Source organism: Orcinus orca, chromosome 2 (genome assembly GCF_937001465.1).
Source record: "Orcinus orca chromosome 2, mOrcOrc1.1, whole genome shotgun sequence".
Classification (NCBI taxonomy): domain Eukaryota; kingdom Metazoa; phylum Chordata; class Mammalia; order Artiodactyla; family Delphinidae; genus Orcinus; species Orcinus orca.
Genome location: NC_064560.1, coordinates 3,411,477 through 3,430,711, shown reverse-complemented (window position 1 = coordinate 3,430,711; position 19,235 = coordinate 3,411,477). Strand labels below are relative to the sequence as shown.

Below are 19,235 nucleotides of genomic sequence, written 5' to 3'. Positions count from 1 at the left end.
TCCCATCCTTAGCTCGGAGTAGAGATAGTTATGATGAGTCTTAGCTTGAAGTACAAATAGTTGTGATGGATATTTATACATATATATCCCCTGACTCCTAGTTCAGTGAGTATGGGGAAGGGTAGGGATTTTGTTTATGTTTTATGGGTTGGTTACTTTATTTTCTGCTGGTCATTTTACCGTCTAAACCTGATGGAGAGTCCAAGACTGTATCATTTGTGAAATAATGAATATAAATTAGAATGACTTACAAATGTCTTGGCACATATACTAAAGAAGGCACAGTTTGCGGTCAGTGTCTAGTGATAAAAATGAAATGTTTCATTTGGTTTGTCACTTTGAAATTGTGTTAGTTTTTGATTCTTCATGTGTTACTCTTAAACCGTATTAAAGTTAGAAAAACTGAATTTATATACTGTGATTTTTTATATATGAGATTAATATGTTTTGAGTACTAGGTGGAAAAATTTTCATCAAAAAAGCCTTTATTTTATAAAATGCTTAATATCTATCTGTCTTAAGCCACGAAAGTATCTAGCATAGATTCTTCAGAACAGAAAAAAACCAAGAAAAACTTAAAGAAATTTCTTACGCGACGCCCCACTTTGCAAGCTGTTCGTGAAAAAGGTTATATTAAAGGTAGGTAGAAGTGATGTTTATAATAATGAACTTTGGCCTAAATCGGAAATAAGACATTTTACATTAAAAGCTGAAAATTTTCCAAACAGTAAAAATGTCTCATTCTTTATTCATAAAGTTATCAGGTTCAGTGATTAAAATACATTTGAGTAATTAAAATTGATTTTTTAATGCACATGAAGAGTTTATTTTAACTAAAGCATCAAACAGACATAAATACCAAATTAGCTTTTTAGAGACCCTGTACCAGAGGAGCTACCTGGATGTGATGGGGTGGCGTGGCAGATTTTCAGAATGACAGATTTTTAGTTTTGAGATGCATAGATCAGAAGAAATTTCAAGTAATCACTAGCTGTAGAAAGAAAAGATAATGTACAATTTTATTCTTGATTGTTTGCCTTCAGTTCTCATTTAAGGTAATTTTAAAATTAGGATAAAGTGTTTTTTCCTAACTAATTTTTACATTTTATTTTCATGTATAAGAACTGTAATGTACTAACAGAATATTTTCTTAATAGGAAAGTATTCTTTAAAATCACATATACTTGTATATATATACCTTTAGTTTTTACAAGCATGTTTAATTCCAAAGATAAAATTTTCTAACACATGACTCAAAACAGAGACATTTGTTCATAATAAAACTATAGGAAAAGGTAACATAATTTATACCATATATATTAGAGCTGTCTTTGATTATGAAGTTTCTAACAAAGACCATTGCAGAAACATCTGTTATGCAAAGCATCTAGATTAAAATACACAAATGAGTTTCATTAAAAAGCTATTTAAAACTTCTAGGAAGAGTTCAGCTAATTAAGTGATTCAGATTAGCAGCCTTAAAGAGTTAAGGGTAAGCAGGCACCCCCAGATAATGCACGTGAATTTAGCATGTTGAGCTTAGAACCTTCAAAAAAGCCTCACAAATAAATGGATAGAAACTGCTGCTCATTCTTCGTCAGACCTTTTCAATGAGAAATACAAACTTGCCACTTTCTGGTGTTGTTCATCCACTTCAAATACTGTATTTTATTTGTTTTCCTGAATATTTAGCACTAATGTGGAATTTCAAAACTGTTGGGTTGAAAGATTACTAGAACGGACTTTGATATATTTTGTGAAATCAGACATTGGCACACGATGGGCATGTGGTTTTTTTTTTTGTTTTTTTGAATTTTATTTTATTTTTTTATACAGCAGGTTTTTATTAGTTATCCATTTTATACATATTAGTGTATATATGTCAATCCCAATCTGATGGGCATGTGTTTTGTTTTTTTTTTTGCGGTACGCGGGCCTCTCACTGCTGTGGCCTCTCACGTTGCGGAGCACAGGCTCCGGACGCGCAGGCTCAGCGGCCATGGCTCATGGGCCCAGCCGCTCCGCGGCATGTGGGATCCTCTCGGACTGGGGCATGAACCCGTGTCCCCTGCATCGGCAGGCGGACTCCCAACCACTGCGCCACCAGGGAAGCCCAGATGGGCACGTTTTAATAGTTTAAAAAATATTTGAGTATTTGCTAAGTGGTGGACTTGAGCCTCAGTGCTGGGAATAACTATTGGCATTCAAGAATGAGAGGGTCCCTGCCCGCATGAAACTTCTATAAAGATGAGAGACAGACAAGGCAATTTAGAATAATGGTGACTTACCTGAAGAATCTGACATAGTGATAAAGCAGAGAGTGACTGGAATTGGGCTGCCTTAGGATGGTCAGAGGGTTCTTAAAAGGAGGTGGCATTTTAGCTGAGACCAGGAGTGGTGAGAAGGAGCTCCCTTTGGGGGAAGGTTGATCTCCGCACAGGAGGGGAAGGTAAGAAGGGAGCCAGGCAGGAATGAAGGAGGGTGTTCTTGGAGCTTGGAGTCGGAAGAGGTAGGCGAGTGCAGATCAGACAGGCGTGCGTTGTGGTGAAAGTGTCTGCATGCAGGGGTATCTTCTGTTGCACTGTGAATCATTTAGCCATTTTGTGAACTAAAGTTTAGCAAGGTGACTCATTTCTTGACATCTCTTTCAGATCAGGTATTTGGAGCCAATCTTGCTAATCTGTGTCAGAGAGAGAATGGCACCGTGCCAAAATTTGTGAAATTGTGCATTGAACATGTTGAGCAATATGGTAAGAAAATGAATTTTTTTTAAAGTTAAGCACACCACCCATTGTTTTGCCATCAAAATCTCTAGGATTTTTATGATTTTGAGTGTTGCAACCAAAAGTTCTTTATAGTCATAAGTTGTCAAGAAAAGCATCTTTTTTGCAAAAAACCATTTTTTTGCATTGTTTCAAATTAAGGCCTTTGCAGTCATCTATTGCATGTTCAGTACTTAGGGTTGATTCAGCGTATGGTATTCCTTGAAGCCATTGGGAGTTGTTGGCATTTGCTTAAAATGGACGTGGTGATTGTGAAACTGTGTTTATTAAGAAATGATCCAGCAGTGTAAGAGACAGGAGGAGATAGTGTTTACTTACTAAGGGGAAGTTTCTTCTGTTTATAATAAAAATGAGATGACATTCCCAAACTGCTAAATCAACTCTAAAGTGTGCAAATAGACAAATCCTCTTTATGTCATTTCCTGTACTTCTGAAGACTTAAACTAATTTCTGTTTTGGTTAATTTTAACATGTTTATAATATTTATACTAGCTTTTAAAATAACAGTATCTTGACTGCAGTCCCATTAACTTATATCAGTATATCATCAAAAATATCTTGTGTAATTAAAATATTTGCATAAAATGTAATTTCTGCTAGTCACAGGTCTCTGACTCTCAGCCTCACAATAGAGACGCCATGCTCCCTGGCTTTACTGGAACTTAAATGAGTAGCACATTAGATAATGTTAAGTGTGTGCATCATCATCATTTAATGAATATATGAATTTTTGGGCTTCATTGTGTGAATTTCAAATGATTCTGTTTCATATGTAAAAGAAATTAATAACTATCAAATTATCAGTTGTTATAGAACCATTATTTTAGTTGCTGGCTTGTATTAAGTTTATTTATTACAAGCACTTAATATGACAAGCACTTTGATTCAGAGAGCACCTTAATATGTACATTTACACTCTCAAATGACGTGCCAAGAAACGGGTGGGCTGATTTTATCTACTGGCTTCCTTTACTTTTTGAATTATCTTCAGGTGTTTGCCGAAGTTTATCTTAAATTGCTAGTATTTCAAGTTTGAGATGATTTCCTTGAGACGGTGATCCACAGTCTGCATGATAAAGTAGACTTGTTGCTGTTTACCAGACGATTCAGAGCGAATCCCCACCCCTCTCTCACTGCCAAGCATCTATAAAAAGCCATTTAGAGGAAAAGAGTAATTTTATTTTAGGCTAATGTTAATAAATAAGAATTCTAAAACATGAAAGCATCTTTAGAAGAAGCCAACAAGAACTTTAAACATAAAATTATTGTTATTTGTCTCTTAGGGTTGGATGTTGATGGGATTTATAGAGTTAGTGGCAACCTTGCAGTGATCCAGAAGCTGAGGTTTACAGTCAATCATGGTAAGATCATGTATTGTTATATACAGAATAACTAACTCATGACTGTTAGAATTGGTTTAAAATAATTTCAGAAACTTTCCCGTTCCTACTGTTTTCCAGATGAGAAATTGGACTTGAAGGATAGTAAATGGGAAGATATTCATGTCATCACTGGAGCACTGAAAATGTTTTTTCGAGAATTACCAGAACCTCTCTTTACATTTAATCATTTTAATGATTTTGTTAATGCAATTAGTAAGTATGTAATTAACTCCACTCAGTTTTTTCCCTAGATGGTGAAAACCCTCTGTAGCTGCTACAACACTGCTTGATATTTTAAACAAGTTTTTTCAAAGGATTGTTTTACTCCAGAAATTTTAAATGTAACCACCAGGTGTCACTGTGTATTACCAAATACCAGGTTCCAAAATAATGTCACTGCTTTCAGTTTCATGCAAAATCTCCAGTCATTGTCTTTTTTCAGAACAAGAACCAAGACAGCGTGTCTCTGCTGTGAAGGATCTAATCAAACAGTTGCCAAAGCCTAATCAGGACACAATGCAGACTCTGTTTAGACATCTCAAAAGGTAAGAGTCTCACCGCAAAAGAGAAGGAATAATTAGGGGGAAAAAGAAGGTCGGAGAAGTGCACGCGTATGAGATGTGGTGTAGGACCCCCGGGGCCAGGGCCACGCAGACCTAGGTTCAGAGCCCCGCTGTGCTGCTCGTCTGTTTGTAACATGAGAAAGATGACTTCTCTGAGCCCCAGTTCCTCGTAGGTAAAACGGTTTGGTATAAAGAATACACTGAAGTAGATTTCATATGTGAAGCATTTATATAATGCCTAGCACGTAGTAAGTGTTCAGAAATTGTTGCTAAAAGTTAATTATGATGAAGATGAGATTGGTTAAGTGAGGAATATTCAGTTACCTTGAAGTCAAGGTAATTAGGTCTGAGTTACTACATAGTCACTCTGAAACTTCTGATAGAAAGAACACGAGATTACTAAAATAAGTGATCACAGTATGAGAGATTTTTTTAAAAAATAGCATAAAATGAGTAAAATTCAAAGTTTAATCTCTGTGCCCTAATGATATTTTCCCCGTCACCCTAGCGGAGGAATCATTGTTACCTGAATTGTAATAGGTATTCAAGTCTATGTCTTATTTTTAAAACTAAGCTGAAATATCACACATTTAAAGTTTGTGAGAATATGTATACCTTTCAGCTGTGTTTATGCAAAAGAAAGCTTTACGTGCTATTCAGACTGAATTCTATTTGGTTAAATAGTTTATATGTACCTTAGGAAAATGAGCATTATTTCTCTTTTCTAAATGCAAGCTGTTTATAATATTTTTTGAAGAATTTCCCCTATTTAAAAATTTTCTCTTTTAACTAAAATTGTTTTTCCTCTTAGAGTGATAGAAAACGGAGAAAAAAACAGAATGACGTATCAGAGTATAGCAATTGTGTTCGGTCCTACTCTGTTAAAGCCAGAGAAGGAGACTGGCAACATAGCAGTTCATACCGTCTACCAGAATCAGATTGTAGAGTTAATTCTTCTCGAGGTAAATTCCATCTTCGGACGTTGACTCTTACTGAAGAGAACCTGTGGAATAGAAGCCGGATTTCATCAGATTCCAAGTCCTTACACCTGATGTATTTTATGTTTGGACCAAGCAGTGACTCTTTGATTTTGCACTTTTCTGAGGGACCGGAAGGGAATGGGAGAGTCCAGATGTGTGATAGGCCCTCATATTTGCTGCTCTGTTGCAAGTTGATAGAACTGTGTGTACGTTTGAATTAATTTTATCCTGAATGTTTGCATTTCATACTCTGAATTCCAGTAAAAATCAAAACTTGTGATTCTAACCAGTCATATACACTGGATAATTTGGTAAGAATACTACATTTTTTCTCCTCAAACTGGATGACGTAGAATTTCTTCTCATGATTCAATAGGTTCATCACTCGATAGAACAATACTTACTATCACCTATTTTGAAAACGCTCCTGGGCATTTTAAACAAAATGAAGTATATCTGTTTTGAAACCTGTGTTGTTTTTTTTCGGGGTTTCTGCATGCAGTGGCAGTCTGATTGCTAGGACCCATTATAACCCAGATGCGATCCCTCGATGAAGGCTTGCTGTCTTTACGGAGTAGCACAGCAGCATACTAACAGTACTTAAAACACTGTGATATACTGGAGTTTAATTTAGCATAAGCCAGTTCAGGGTATTTTGGGGCTGTCTATGCTACACTGACTTGTAGCTAACAATCCTAATCTACCTAGTGCCATACTGAGTTCTTGGTATGATCCTGTGGAAACCAATGTTATTTGATGTAAATACAGGCTAAAGACTCACTGTCCTTTAGCTTATGTATATAGTTGTGTTATATAGTCTCAGAGTACATTCTAACCTCTCATTTCTAATCACGATATTGGTAATTCTCCGTGAATATTAGGGTTCCTCCAGAAATAGGCCGTTATTTGAGAAAGTTAACTGTGTGCACTTTTAGATTTTAATTACATTTACAGGCAAATCACTGTAATGCAAATGGTACTGGAACAATGCTGAATAGACTTGCTAAATGGTAAATGCACTACAAGAGGAACCTTTTAGATTATTTAATATGTACAGAATACATTAGAAAAAATTTATTACAGAATTCTAACTGCAGTACGAATAGTGGAAACCCATATGTAAATTAGAGGGAAGTCAGATCGAAAATGACATTGCTAAATTTGAGAATTTCTTTTTGCATTACTATTGTAGATTGGTTTGTATAATAAAACAGGGTTTGGAAGGTTTTGTTACAGAGAGCATGGTCTGCTGAAGATTTTTTAAAATGTATTTTTCTAGATTAACTGCTGTATATGAAATGTCTAATCTGAATAAAGAAAACTATAAGAGGTTTAGAGATTTTTCCATTGGAAATGTGTATTTTGGTTTATAATTTTGTTTTGTTTTTGCATTTACTGGCACACTCTTATAATACCTCATTTTTAAAAAATCAACTGAATCCAGTACTTCCTGTGGCAAATGTTTTCCTCGTTTCACACCTTTTGTGCTCCCTGCCATGCCAGTGCCTCTGCCACCCACCCCTCCCACCCGCTTCCATCCCCTTCCATCCCCTCCCACCCCCTCCCACCCCTTCCATCCCCTCCCACCCCCTCCCATCCCTCTACTCTTTATTTCTTCATCAATATTTGAAAGTGAATGATTTGTAACCAAGATTCTTTTTCTTAGGGTTGCATCTATAATTTACAGATTACTTTTCTTGGGGACAAATATTTTTTGTATGACCCGCGTAAAAACCTCTCACCTGAGTTTTGTGGTGAAAATGTTGTTTGTTGTTGTGATCTTGTTAAATTGATAACAAACCAAGCTACTTGACAGCAATGGGAAAGTATTGTTTTTTGGGTAGGGAGGAAAAGCTCCCAAATGAGAATGTTTATATTTGCCTAAAGATGTCCTTAACAATATACAGTATGCTTTAGGCCTGGCCTATATAGTGATTGTAATGCCAGGAAAACAATTAGACTCAAATCAGTGATGTTCTTTCTCTTGGTAGTTATGACATATCAAAGATTAAAATTGTCCTGTGTTTCTTGTTTCCAAGTACACCTGTGTGTATGTGAAGTCTTGAATGTTTTAATAGTCCACAGCTAATCAGCTTATTGTAATATTGTATGTATAATGAGATCAATGTCTTGTGTTTTCATCCTTTGTGAATTAAAAATTCTCACTTGTTTTCTTGTCATAACAAAACCAGTAATATTTTTCTGTCTTGACAGCTTGATTTTTAGTAGAAAATATATTAAAGGCTGAAATAAATTGTCAGTGGAATTTCATTTACTAATAGGCGTTCCTTCAGAATGTCATTAAAAAAAGTAGTTGGAAATTGAAAGGAAAAAGTATATTCAAGTATGTTGTTATAATCCAATAGAAGGAAAATACTTATTTAAATGTTACAGCAGTAAGAAATTTTACCTTTTACTCTAGAAAAATTCTGAAATATTTCTTGGAAGACGATGTTACCTTTTAGATAGAGGCAAATGTATAGATTTTTGTTTTTCTTATGTGAAAAGTACAGATGGAATAATTCAGCCAAACTTTGGGCCTAGGCAGTTGTGTTATATACACGTATGCACATATATGTGTATGTAAATGTGTGTGTGTATGTGTCATTGCTTACAAATGAAAACTCATCAATAATAATCATGGCAGATACCTGGAGACCTTTGTACTATTTTAGTTTTATCCTATGGTTGTTTGTAAGCCTGTAATAATAGATATTAAGATAGCAGTGAGAGGAAATTTCTCCTAGTTCGTGGGAGAGGCTTCTAATTAAATGTTTAAAGTAAACATGCAGTTTCCCATGACACTGATTTCTCCAACATCTTTAAGCATTTAAAAAAATATACAGAGGAACCTACAACATGTCATTTTAGTAAAGAATAAGAATAGTCAAATGGGTGTCATCCTCTCACTGATCTTAAAAAGTCAGCTGTTCAAATACTGCATCTATATAGAGTTGAAAATGGTAGAATATAAGATTTTATTGAGTTTACTGGTCTCTGAACTCCAGCCGTCAGCTCTAACAATTCTCTTTTATAGAAAGCACGCCTCTAGTTTGAGACAGAGGTGTCTTAATTAGCGAGTTCAGCCTGTATGTTACAGTCCTGGAGGTGGGGCATCATTTCTGTTTTTGTTTTTTTTTTAAACAGTATTCCTGTATAACTAATACAGTCGTGTTGAATGCAACTTTAGTTTGAAACCAAAAGAAAAAAAAAAAAAAGGCAAAGGGGCTGCAAAACCGCATCAGCAGCCTTACAATGATAGTGATTAGACTCTGCTGGAAATTCACAAGCCGTGAACCCAGGCCAGGCCGAGTCAGACTTATTAGCCTTCTAGAAAAGGGGGAGGCTCAGAATGCTAATGAAACGTTCCCTAACTGCTGAAGGCCGGGAGTTCTCCTGAAGAATCTCAATTAGCCTTCTCAAGTGAAGTTCTGTGGAGCAGTGCTGGCTGTAAATGTGTTCAGCTGCTTTGAGCTTTTTCAAATTAGCCTTATGTGAATATGGCACTCAAATGAACTCTTTCATTTCCCTCATTGCTTCCCTTCTCCCACAGGAAAGGAAAAAGCACTTCCATGGTCCTCCTAAACAGAGCACTTCCAGGACAAGGTAACTGTTTAACAAATCACTACAATACGAATTTAAAGAAGTTTGGTTTCTTACTTTTTCTCATCAGCCTGCCCCTCCCTCTGTTTCACTTGCTCTCTCCACGTTTTCAGAAGAGCAGTCTTTGGTAAAGATTTTAACCGACAGCCAGATCTTCTAGGTAGTTCTAATCCTTGTGACTCGCACTGCAGGTAGCACTGAAACTTGTAAATTGTCGTGAACCTTGTAACGTTCATGGAACCTGCTGATACCAGAGTGACAACGTCGTGGAAGCTCTTATCGACAGAGCCCTTGCAGAGGTAGAAGTCAAAACAGCCATCCGGTCAGGGTCATGACTAGCGTGGGTTCCGCATGGCCTTCAGGGCCGCCTCCTGGGCATTTTGAGAGATTGTTTATATATGTAGTCAAGAGAAATGGGTATCTTAACAGTCAGGTAAAACGGAGTCTCACTGATTGATAAAGCGGGCCAGAACCATAGGGACTCTCACACTCACAGTCTTATGTTATGGGGGCCCAGAGTGCATGTGAGTGCCTACAGCCTGATGGCTGGTTAGCGGCTCAGAAGCCTGAGGGATGTTGATTAGTTATGTTATTTCAGTTTAAAGTTTGTGACAGGCACTTCCCCGGTGGTCCAGTGGTTAAGACTGCACGCTCTACTACGGGGGGCTCGGGTTCAGTCCCTGATCCTTGCTTGGGAAACTAAGATCCCGCCTGCTACACAGCGTGGCCAAAAAAAAAAAAGTTTGTGATGAATTTAAGTAAAGCATATTGTGGCATGTTCACATAGTATCATTTGAGGAGGAAGCACGTAGCTTGTCTACCTATTGTGGACATCTGTTTTCAAGCTAAATTTTTATTTATGGGGCATGCTGAAACTTCTGTTTTCTTGCTTTTATATGTTGTGTACATCTCTTACGAATCTGGAGGTGGCCTGTCTCACCAGTTGCTGTTTGCCTTGGAGAGTCAGATGTGTGGCTGCTCACACAGGCCGTATTGGGGCTTGCTGAGGTCCTTGTGTCCACAGTGGACTTAAAGAGGAATCAAAGACTTAAAGAGGAGAGGAATCAAAGAGGAATCAAAGGCCTCTACAGAAGCCAGCACAGCTGCGTTATAAAGGGGGACAGTAGCTAAAGATACCAATATCTTTAGTTCTGACTATGAGGTTCCCTGAATTCAACGCCTTACGTTGGGAACCAGATCAGATGTGGTGTTTCTGACACCTGGCTGCAGCTTATAACGGCCCTGTTTCCTGGCCTGTTACATTAGCCAGATTGATTGCCTGAGCACTGCCAGTACCAACAGCTCAGCCTTCTTACCCATCTTACCACACTCGGAAGCGGCTGGAGCGTATTCAGTTGGCATCAGTGGTTCCACAAAGCCAGCATCATACAATATGAAATTGCTGTTTTAAATAACAGGTAGTACTGAAACATCCCCCACTGAAGAGAGTTTAATATAAACAACCTGCTAGGATCCCATTTATTCATTCAACAAATTCAGTGACGTTGTATTAGGTGTTTACGCGTGGTGTTAACCTCTGGGGATATAACGGTAAGCAAAACAGAAGCACAGAGTCTTAACCACTGGACCACCAGGGAAGTCCCATTTTCTGGTTTTGAGATTGGTATTATGACAGCTGGTATATATTTAGTTCTGACATAAACCCTTATTGAGTGGGTGAATTGAAATGGTCAATCTCAGTAGTTTTATTATAAATGTGCCTTCCCAGTCAGCTACTAGTGGCCAGGCCAGGTTGCTGAGATTGAACTAAGATTTATTGCTACGTGATTGGGTATGAGTTGAGAATGACATAATTCTTGAGTACTTGTGGAGTTGAAGTTAGGCAAGTTTGTCAAATAAATACAGGAGATGTCAAAGGCTTTGATGAAGCATCATTTCAATGGATGAGGCCTGGTTTTAAACAGCAGATGGATCATCGTGGCATGAAGCAATAAAATGTGAAGTGGGACATTCTCAACTGAAGTGTCAGGAAAAGCATGGATTTAACCACATTGTCAGTGGTCACACAAGTAATCCACATCATACCTCCTGTATGAAAATTAATATATGGAAAGGATTCCTGGGAGGTAGTGGTGATGGCATAGTTCTTCAATTCCCATGTTAGAACAACAGCATGATGACATTGACAGCAAAGCTAGGTAACAAGATACCCTCACAACTCCCAAAATACGAGCAGCTGGGGATAAAGCACCACCAGCTCCAAGATGTGGAAGCGTACAGTATTTGAAAGAGGCAGTAGGGTAGCATCTGATAAACCCGAGGGCAGGAGAACCACAGTATAACCACCAGGACTGAAGGGGCTGAGTCACTGTCACCCCAGGAATTCTCAAAACCAACTTGCCAGAGATCCCTTCCAGGACAAGGCCTCACACTGAAGAAAAGTTGCTGGGAGTAGAATCAAAATTGGGTGGGATAGGGACAGTAGATAAAGGAGGTTGTCTAGTTCAAGGTGGGCAGGGGAAGTAGAGCCAGGAAGTCCCAGGAATCAAGCTGCCATACTTTTTAACACAATGCAGAAACAACACAAGAATGAATCTGTGAAGTTAACAAAGCTTTCCTGACTCCTTAGTCCATAAGTTCAGGAAAATTAATTGTACATGAAAATGAGCAAAATAATAACATCAAGGCCAAATCCCATAGGAAGTTATAAGGAAAAAAAATAAGCAGAATAACACCCCTATGGAAAATGGGAGCATTCCAGAAACATGTGCCCATAAAAGAAAACATTTTTTTTATTGCAAAATGAGCTTTTTAAGAAATAGTATAAGACATGAAAGAACAACATCAAATCAGAATTATAAGATGGCAGAACTCAGGAAAGAATTAGAAATAAAACTTTAGGATCATAAATAGCAACATAAGAGCAGATAAACATAATGCCTTAAAAGAAATAGAAGGTGTAAAAATTTTTTTAATAAAAAAGACTTAAAGATTTTTAAAAGATTAAAAAGTGACATTGGAAATAGGTAAAGAAGGTCAAACATAGTACCAATAGGAGTTCATAAGAAAACCAAGGCAAGAAAAAGACATTAAAAATATTTTAGGGCTTCCCTGGTGGCGCAGTGGTTGAGAGTCCGCCTGCCGATGCAGGGGACACGGGTTCGTGCCCCGGTCTGGGAGGATCCCACATGCCGCAGAGTGGCTGGGCCCGTGAGCCATGGCCCCTGAGCCTGCGCGTCAGGAGCCTGTACTCCGCAACGGGAGAGGCCACAGCAGTGAGAGGCCCACGTACTGCAAAAAAAAAAAAAAAAAAATATATATATATATATATATATATATATATATATTAGAAGCACTTCCCTGAAATTAGAAATTATGTATTGAAAGAGAACACCAGATAACTAATATTGACCGAAAATAACCATCAGTAAGACGTACTCTAGTGAAATTACTGGACTGTAAAGAGGAAATTACTAGATTATTAGAATTTTCAGCTGTACTATTTTATACCAGATGCAGGGGGAGCAATGTGTTTAAGATTCTGAAGAAAGTCAAGGATTTCCTATCTAACAAAACGACTTTGAAATATAAAAGGCACAAATTGTTATCAGCATCATCTAAGAATTCAAGAAAGCCTCTTCTCATGATCCCATCTTTAAGAATTGATTACAGAAGTTTACAGACTACAGATTACAGAGTTTCAGGCTACCAAAATGTCTTGGAGACATCTGCATAAGGACTGGTGGTTGAGTATTAAATATTTAGTTACTTATAATAGAAATAAGACTAAATGAGGGCCAACAGGGAGGAAAGATAGTCCTTAATGACTACATACACCCTTCCAAATGAAGATTTAGTACCATTGTTACGAAGAATGGGGAGGACATATGCAAAAATTCAAAAATATTTTTAGTAATTGTATTGGTGGTATTATTCTGGTTGGTGTATATGTAACAGGAGACTAAACAAATGAACACTAATTCTGTCATCCCCTGGGTCCCTGAGAATCAAGATTCTCCAGCTGAGAACAACTGGAAAACCCGGTAACATTTAAAAATCAACGTTATTGAGGTACAATTTACATACAATAAAATATGCCCATTTAAGTGTATAGTTTGATTAGTGACAAATGTACTCACCTGTGTAAACCACTAGCACAAACAAGACAAAGACCATTTCCATCACCCCCAGAAGTTCCAAGAGCCCATTTTGGCCAATATCTATTCTCCAGACCTGGTCCCAAGCACAGATACCGATGGGCTTTTCTATAACTATAGATGAGATTTGACTCTGCCAGAGATTCATATAAGTGTAACCATTATGCAGATACTCTTTTCTGTCCAACTTCTTTGATTCACTGTAGCGTTTTGTGATTCACCCAGGTGTTTGTGTGTCTTTCTATCGCTGTGTGGTATTCCATTGTGTCTCTGTTGCATTTGTTTATACATTCATCTCTATATTTATTTTGTGGGGAGAGGGAATTTATTGGGAAAGAGGCCCAAGGAGTGATAAAATGTGCCATATTTTGATAGATGTGGGGTGTGTATTTGTCAAAGTTCATCAAACTATTCACTTAAGATCTTCACATTTCCCTGCATGTAAATTATGCCACAATAAAAAAGGGGGGGGAGATGTGTTTAAAACTTTTAAAAGAAGCTTAGCCTCACTGTGGGACCAGAACATCTAAGTCACAATTTTTCATACACAGTGTTTGGCATTAAATTAAAACAAGACAAAACAAAGCAAAAAAGCAGAGAATAAAAGCAATAATTGACCAAAATCAATAGAAAAAACAGACAATAGAAATAGTTACACATGAGTTCCAAATATTGGAATTGTCCTATTTTACAAATGCTGTGATTAGTATGTTTAAGACATTGAATGAAAAGATCGAGAATTTCAGCAAAGAACTAGAAATAATAAGACTCAAATGGAATTTCTGGGACTGAAAAATACAGTAGTTGAAATTAAGAACTCCATAGATGAGCTTACAGATTAGACATAGCTAAAGAGAGAATTGTACCAGAAGATAGCTCAACAGATAATATCCAGATTGAAACCTGGAGAGACAAAAGGATAGAAAATAAAGAATTGAACATAAGGGTTATATGGGAAATGGTGAAAAAAATTTAACATCCATGTAGCAGGGCTTCCAGGAAAGGTGAGAGAGAATATGGTAGAAGCACCATCTGAAGAGAGAATGGCTGGGAATTTTCCAAAAATAGATTGAAAATCGACAAACCATAGATGGAGGGAGCTCTCTAAATACACAGGATAAATACAAAAAAAAAAACCCCACATCATTGTAGGGATATCATAGGGAAAGTACCAAACAGTAGAGACAAAAGAAAAACATGTTACCTTCAAATAAGCAATAATAAAATTGGCTACTGACTTCTCAACAAAAACAGTAAAATACTGAAAGTAAACTGCCAACATAGAATTCTTACTTGTGTTATTGTGATTTGTAAGAAATATATATTTGGTCATTCAGATATATTTTGGTCATATATATTCAAATATATATAAAAATTTTTTTCTGTATGTATTTAGTGTTTGTCTGCAATTCCTGGCTCACAGCTCCCAAAACACTTGGAATTTCCTGAGAGCCTGAGAGGTAAGAGCAGTGGGAGTATCTTTTGTTACAATATTTGGTCTCTTGTCCTCAGTTCCTGGAAATATCAAAGCCATAAAAGTGAAATGTCTCCCCCTCATTTTCTGGTCTTCTTTTGACTCTAGTAGTTTTCAATATTTCACTTCTCTTACTGTAACTATTAGCTATATATTCTTTTACTATTTTTTTATGATTAACAAAATAGACAAATCTGTCATAGACGAAGAAATAATCTCCGTAATATTTAAAGAACTCTTAGAAATTAAGAAGTAAAAGACCAATAATCCAGGAGAAAAATGAACAAAAGAAGAAAGAGAAGAGCAACCATGAAAGTAATAAGCGATTCAGGCAAGAATCGTCAGTAGATGCTGAACTAGCAAGTGGAGGATGAATGAGATATGAGGTGTATTCCTCCCTCTTCTTTCAATCATACCCCACACTGCAAGTGCTGTGTGATCTGTAGACTCTAGCCCTCGCTACAGCTTGATTATTATCATTACTACTATTACTCCTCCTCCCCTCCTCTTCCTTCCCTTCTTTTTAAAAAATTTTTTGTTTAATAAATTTATTTATTTATTTTTGGCTGCATTGGGTCTTCGTTGCTGTGCGTGGGCTTTCTCTAGTTGTGGCGAGCGGGGGCTACTCTTTCGTTGCGGTGCGTGGGCTTCTCACTGCGGTGGCTTTTCTTTGTTGTGGAGCACGGGCTCTAGGTGCACGGGCTTCGGTAATTGTGGCCCGTGGGCTCAGTAGTTGTGGTTTGCAGCCTCTAGAGCGCAGGCTCAGTAGTTGTGGCGCACGGGCTTAGTTCCTTCGCGGCATGTGGGATCTTCCCGGACCAGGGCTCGAACCCATGTCCCCTGCATTGGCAGGTGGATTCTTAACCACTGCGCCACCAGGAAAGTTCCTTTTTTTTAATTTTTTAAAATTATTTTTTTATAAATTTAGTTAGTTTTGGCTGTGTTGGGTCTTCGTTGCTTCGCGCAGGCTTTCTCTAGTTAGGGCGAGCGGGGGCTTCTCATTGCGGTGGCTTCTGTTGTTGCAGAGCACGGGCTCTAGGTGAGTGGGCTTCGGTAGTTGTGGCTCTGTGGGCTCAGTAGTTGCAATGTGCAGGCTCAGTAGTCGTGGCGCATGGGCTTAGTGGCTCCACGGCATTTGGGATCTTCCCGGACCAGGGCTCGAACCCGTGTCCCCTTCCTTGGCAGGCGGATTCTTAACCACTGCGCCACCAGGGAAGTCCTCCTTCCCTTCTTACATCAACCCTCAGTGTCTCTGTGGTAGAAGGAGCTAGGCTTGACCTTATGAAGCCTTAGAAACTGCCCTTTACCATCTTTTGGCCTTGATGTTCTTGAAATGACTATCCTTCCGCTTCTAAGAAGACACTATCTTCAAACTGAAGATTTTCTTGGATTCTCAGCTGCTTTGTTTGGTGACTGGTTATAAGGGCTACAATGGTAAAATTAGGAACATTGAAATTACATTTGAAGTGTAAGGAATCTACATTTTTCCAAAGTTGTATTCCACTATTTTTTTTTTTCAAAACAGAGCATTGGGAAGAAAAATTCCCCCATATGACAGGAATATTTGTGTGTGAGGCTAATCTCAAACAATTTACCAGTTTTTGAAAACTCAATTTCTGAAAAGTCTGATAGGCAAGGCTAACTGTTAAGACTCTTTTCATCATTTTTGGATGAATTTATACCTGGGCTTAGGGCACCAGAGCATGTGTGACATTTATTAATATATCTCATATTGATGTAAGATTTTCAATAACTTTGTCATATGTTACTTTGGGTTGGGGTAACCAACACAGAATTGTCAACTCAGTTAAAAAATGACTACATTTTGCGTGACATTCAAAAGGGAAGGAGAAAAACATTTTTCATTTAGTGGCTGTGGAAGTTATTTGTGTGGAGAATGCCCTGTTTCCCTGCATTTCTAAACCGAGTGATAAATCTGCATGGTTTTCCAGCTGTCACAGTGATCATCAATAAAAGGCACATGGTCCCTTTGTCCAAGTAGCTGAGTCTGCTTGAAACTTTAATAGTACTATTTTATTAGCCAAACAGCTTCAAGTCTTTCTCTTAGAGAACAGTTATATTTTATTGAGAATAATTGTGCTGCCAGGTAATGGAGAATAAACACTAAACACTGATGCTATCATGCTCTTGACTTGTCTAATTTTCCTGGTTCATAATGCATTGTGGCTAGACTGATGAAATCAAACCGTTAATGGTAAATTACCTGTCAGACTGATTTGTCTACTCTGTTCATTTTCTTTGGTTAAAATACGGCTCAGGGTGTGTGTGTGTGTGTGTGTGTGTGTGTGTGTGTGTGTGTGTGTGTGTGTGTGTGTGTGTGTGTGGTGGTTTAATTTCCTTGAGCTTGAGGTAGGAGTTGGAAATGTCTCTGCAGAAAGTAAACTTAGTATGTTTATATTTAAAATAAAATATCTACCCACTCATAACCTACATAGATGTAGGCATTTACTGTTTGGAATTGTTCATAGTAATTAATTTTAGGGTCCTAGAAAACAATAGTGGAAACTCTTCTGGTGTCACTCTTTAAAAAAAAATTTTTTTCTGGTTGTCACTTGTTACCCCCAAGACGCACTGAATGCAGAGGGTTCTTCTGCTCCTTGGGTGATGGACATTGAAAAAAACCTTGCCATAAACACAGGAAGGCCTTCCAAAGAGCAAAATGGAAACTAAACTGATTCCAAAGTGGACGAGGTGTGGTTCTGTTCAAACTTAGGAAACAGGGCTTTTGGATCTGGAGACAATGGCCAAAATTTAAAGCTGGTTTTTGTCTTAGGTTGAAAAATCGCTTTTAGAAAACCTTTTGTAAATTGAAAAAGAACTTCCTTTGGTATCACCGTCTCCTTGCACGATCTTTTAGACACTCAAGGGCTGCTTGAACACGCCTGTGAGTGGAAGGCAGGGTGAGTGATCGTGAACTGAAGCAGATCTGGGGCGACCTGAGGCCGGTGGCCCCCTTCACCAAAGTCAGGGAGATGCTCTGCAGACCTGGGTTTCCCCAGGAGATCTGGGTTCTTGCCCAGCTGCCCTTATACTGGGGAATGCTGTGCTCTGGTGACTACACTTCTAGTGAATTTGGGAGGGACATGGAAAGCAGAGACCCTCTGGCGTTCCCTCCTTGATTCCAGCCAGCTAGTCAGTTCCAGAGCAGCTCTGGGTGAGGGGGAGCTTGGAGAATACCCCGAGGCTGGGGGTCAGGAGAGTGCAGGCGCTGGGATCAGAGAGACCTGAGTTCCGATCCCGTATTTCTCAGCTGGCGTCAAAGCAAATTTCTTGAACTTCTAAGAACTTCCATTTCTTCATATGTGGAATTCAGACAATCACACCTTCTTTGCAGTTTTTAAGACAAGAATTAAATGAGAAAATGTCTTGGAAGCACCTTGCATAGTGTCTGGTTTACAGTAAGTGCCTAATCAGTGTTAATCACAGAGCAAAATATGATATTACTCCAGCTGCAATCCTGTAATAAAACTTACATTTTTCATATATTGCGTTTTATTTGGTCCTTATAAGAACCCCGGGAATTGTGGTGTTTAACAGACATCCTTGCAGTTTAAGATGACACTTTTAAAATAAAATTCTCTGCTAATGATAACTTGAGCCCTGCCACTCCATGGAGACCCGGCAGGACCTGTAGGATCTTATGTGCAACTGACATTTTCTATTGAACTTTTGTTCCTGTTTATTTTTCGATTTTTCTTTTTGTTTCACTGGAGAGGAAAGATGACACTCAGTTTTAAATGTTAAAAGAGTACAAGTTGCTTTGCTGCAATAAAACTAAATGTGTACACACAAATGTAAGTCATGTTATTCCATTATATGAGAAGGGAAACCAAATTTCAGAAAGATCAGTGGCTGACGAAGGTCATAAGACAAGTGGCAAAGTTGGGACAAACCCCAAGTCTTCTGAGCTATTTGTTCAAAAACAATTTTGAGTCCATCCAATGTGTTAGACACTGGAATTATGATGAATATCACCAGATATATTTCCTGCTGTCAGGGTGTTTATAGTCTAGTGACGGATAGAGATATTAATCGAATGATCCCACTAATAAAAGTATAATTCAAAACTGATTTAAGTGCTCTGAAAGCAAGGAACCAGGTTTATAAAAGTGTATTTAAAAAGGGGTTTAGGCTTGGGGTCAGAGCAAGCTTCCCCGAGGAAATGCCTTTGGGGCTGAGGTCAAAAGGATGAGTAGGGTTGCTGGTGGCAGAGCGAATGTCCAGCCCACGTGGGGGCCAGGGCGAGAGAGAAGCGGACTCCCAGGAAACGGGAGGAAGCAGAGCTGTGACGGAAGAGGGAGGGGGGTCAGA

At 38.2% G+C, this 19,235-nt stretch overlaps 1 protein-coding gene and 1 long non-coding RNA gene across 10 annotated transcripts in view; one reads left to right on the top strand and one right to left on the bottom strand.

The window, feature by feature from the left end:
* ARHGAP12 (Rho GTPase activating protein 12) overlaps positions 1-7,968 on the top strand; it is a 109,884-nt gene extending 101,916 nt beyond the window's left edge. For 8 of the 9 annotated variants that reach the window (XM_004278632.4, XM_033403492.2, XM_033403490.2 and 5 more), the window contains 6 exons: positions 523-639; positions 2,652-2,750; positions 4,067-4,144; positions 4,244-4,378; positions 4,608-4,710; positions 5,540-7,968. In XM_004278632.4, the coding sequence (XP_004278680.1) occupies positions 523-639; positions 2,652-2,750; positions 4,067-4,144; positions 4,244-4,378; positions 4,608-4,710; positions 5,540-5,714 (707 nt within the window). In that variant the 3' untranslated portion in view covers positions 5,715-7,968. Of the gene's footprint in view, positions 1-522; positions 640-2,651; positions 2,751-4,066; positions 4,145-4,215; positions 4,379-4,607; positions 4,711-5,539 lie in introns of those variants that run through there. The other variant, XM_033403495.2, reaches the window with a different exon arrangement.
* Positions 1-19,235, bottom strand: part of LOC125963619 (uncharacterized) — a 687,634-nt gene that overhangs the window by 160,543 nt on the left and 507,856 nt on the right. The gene's annotated exons all lie outside the window — the stretch shown is intronic.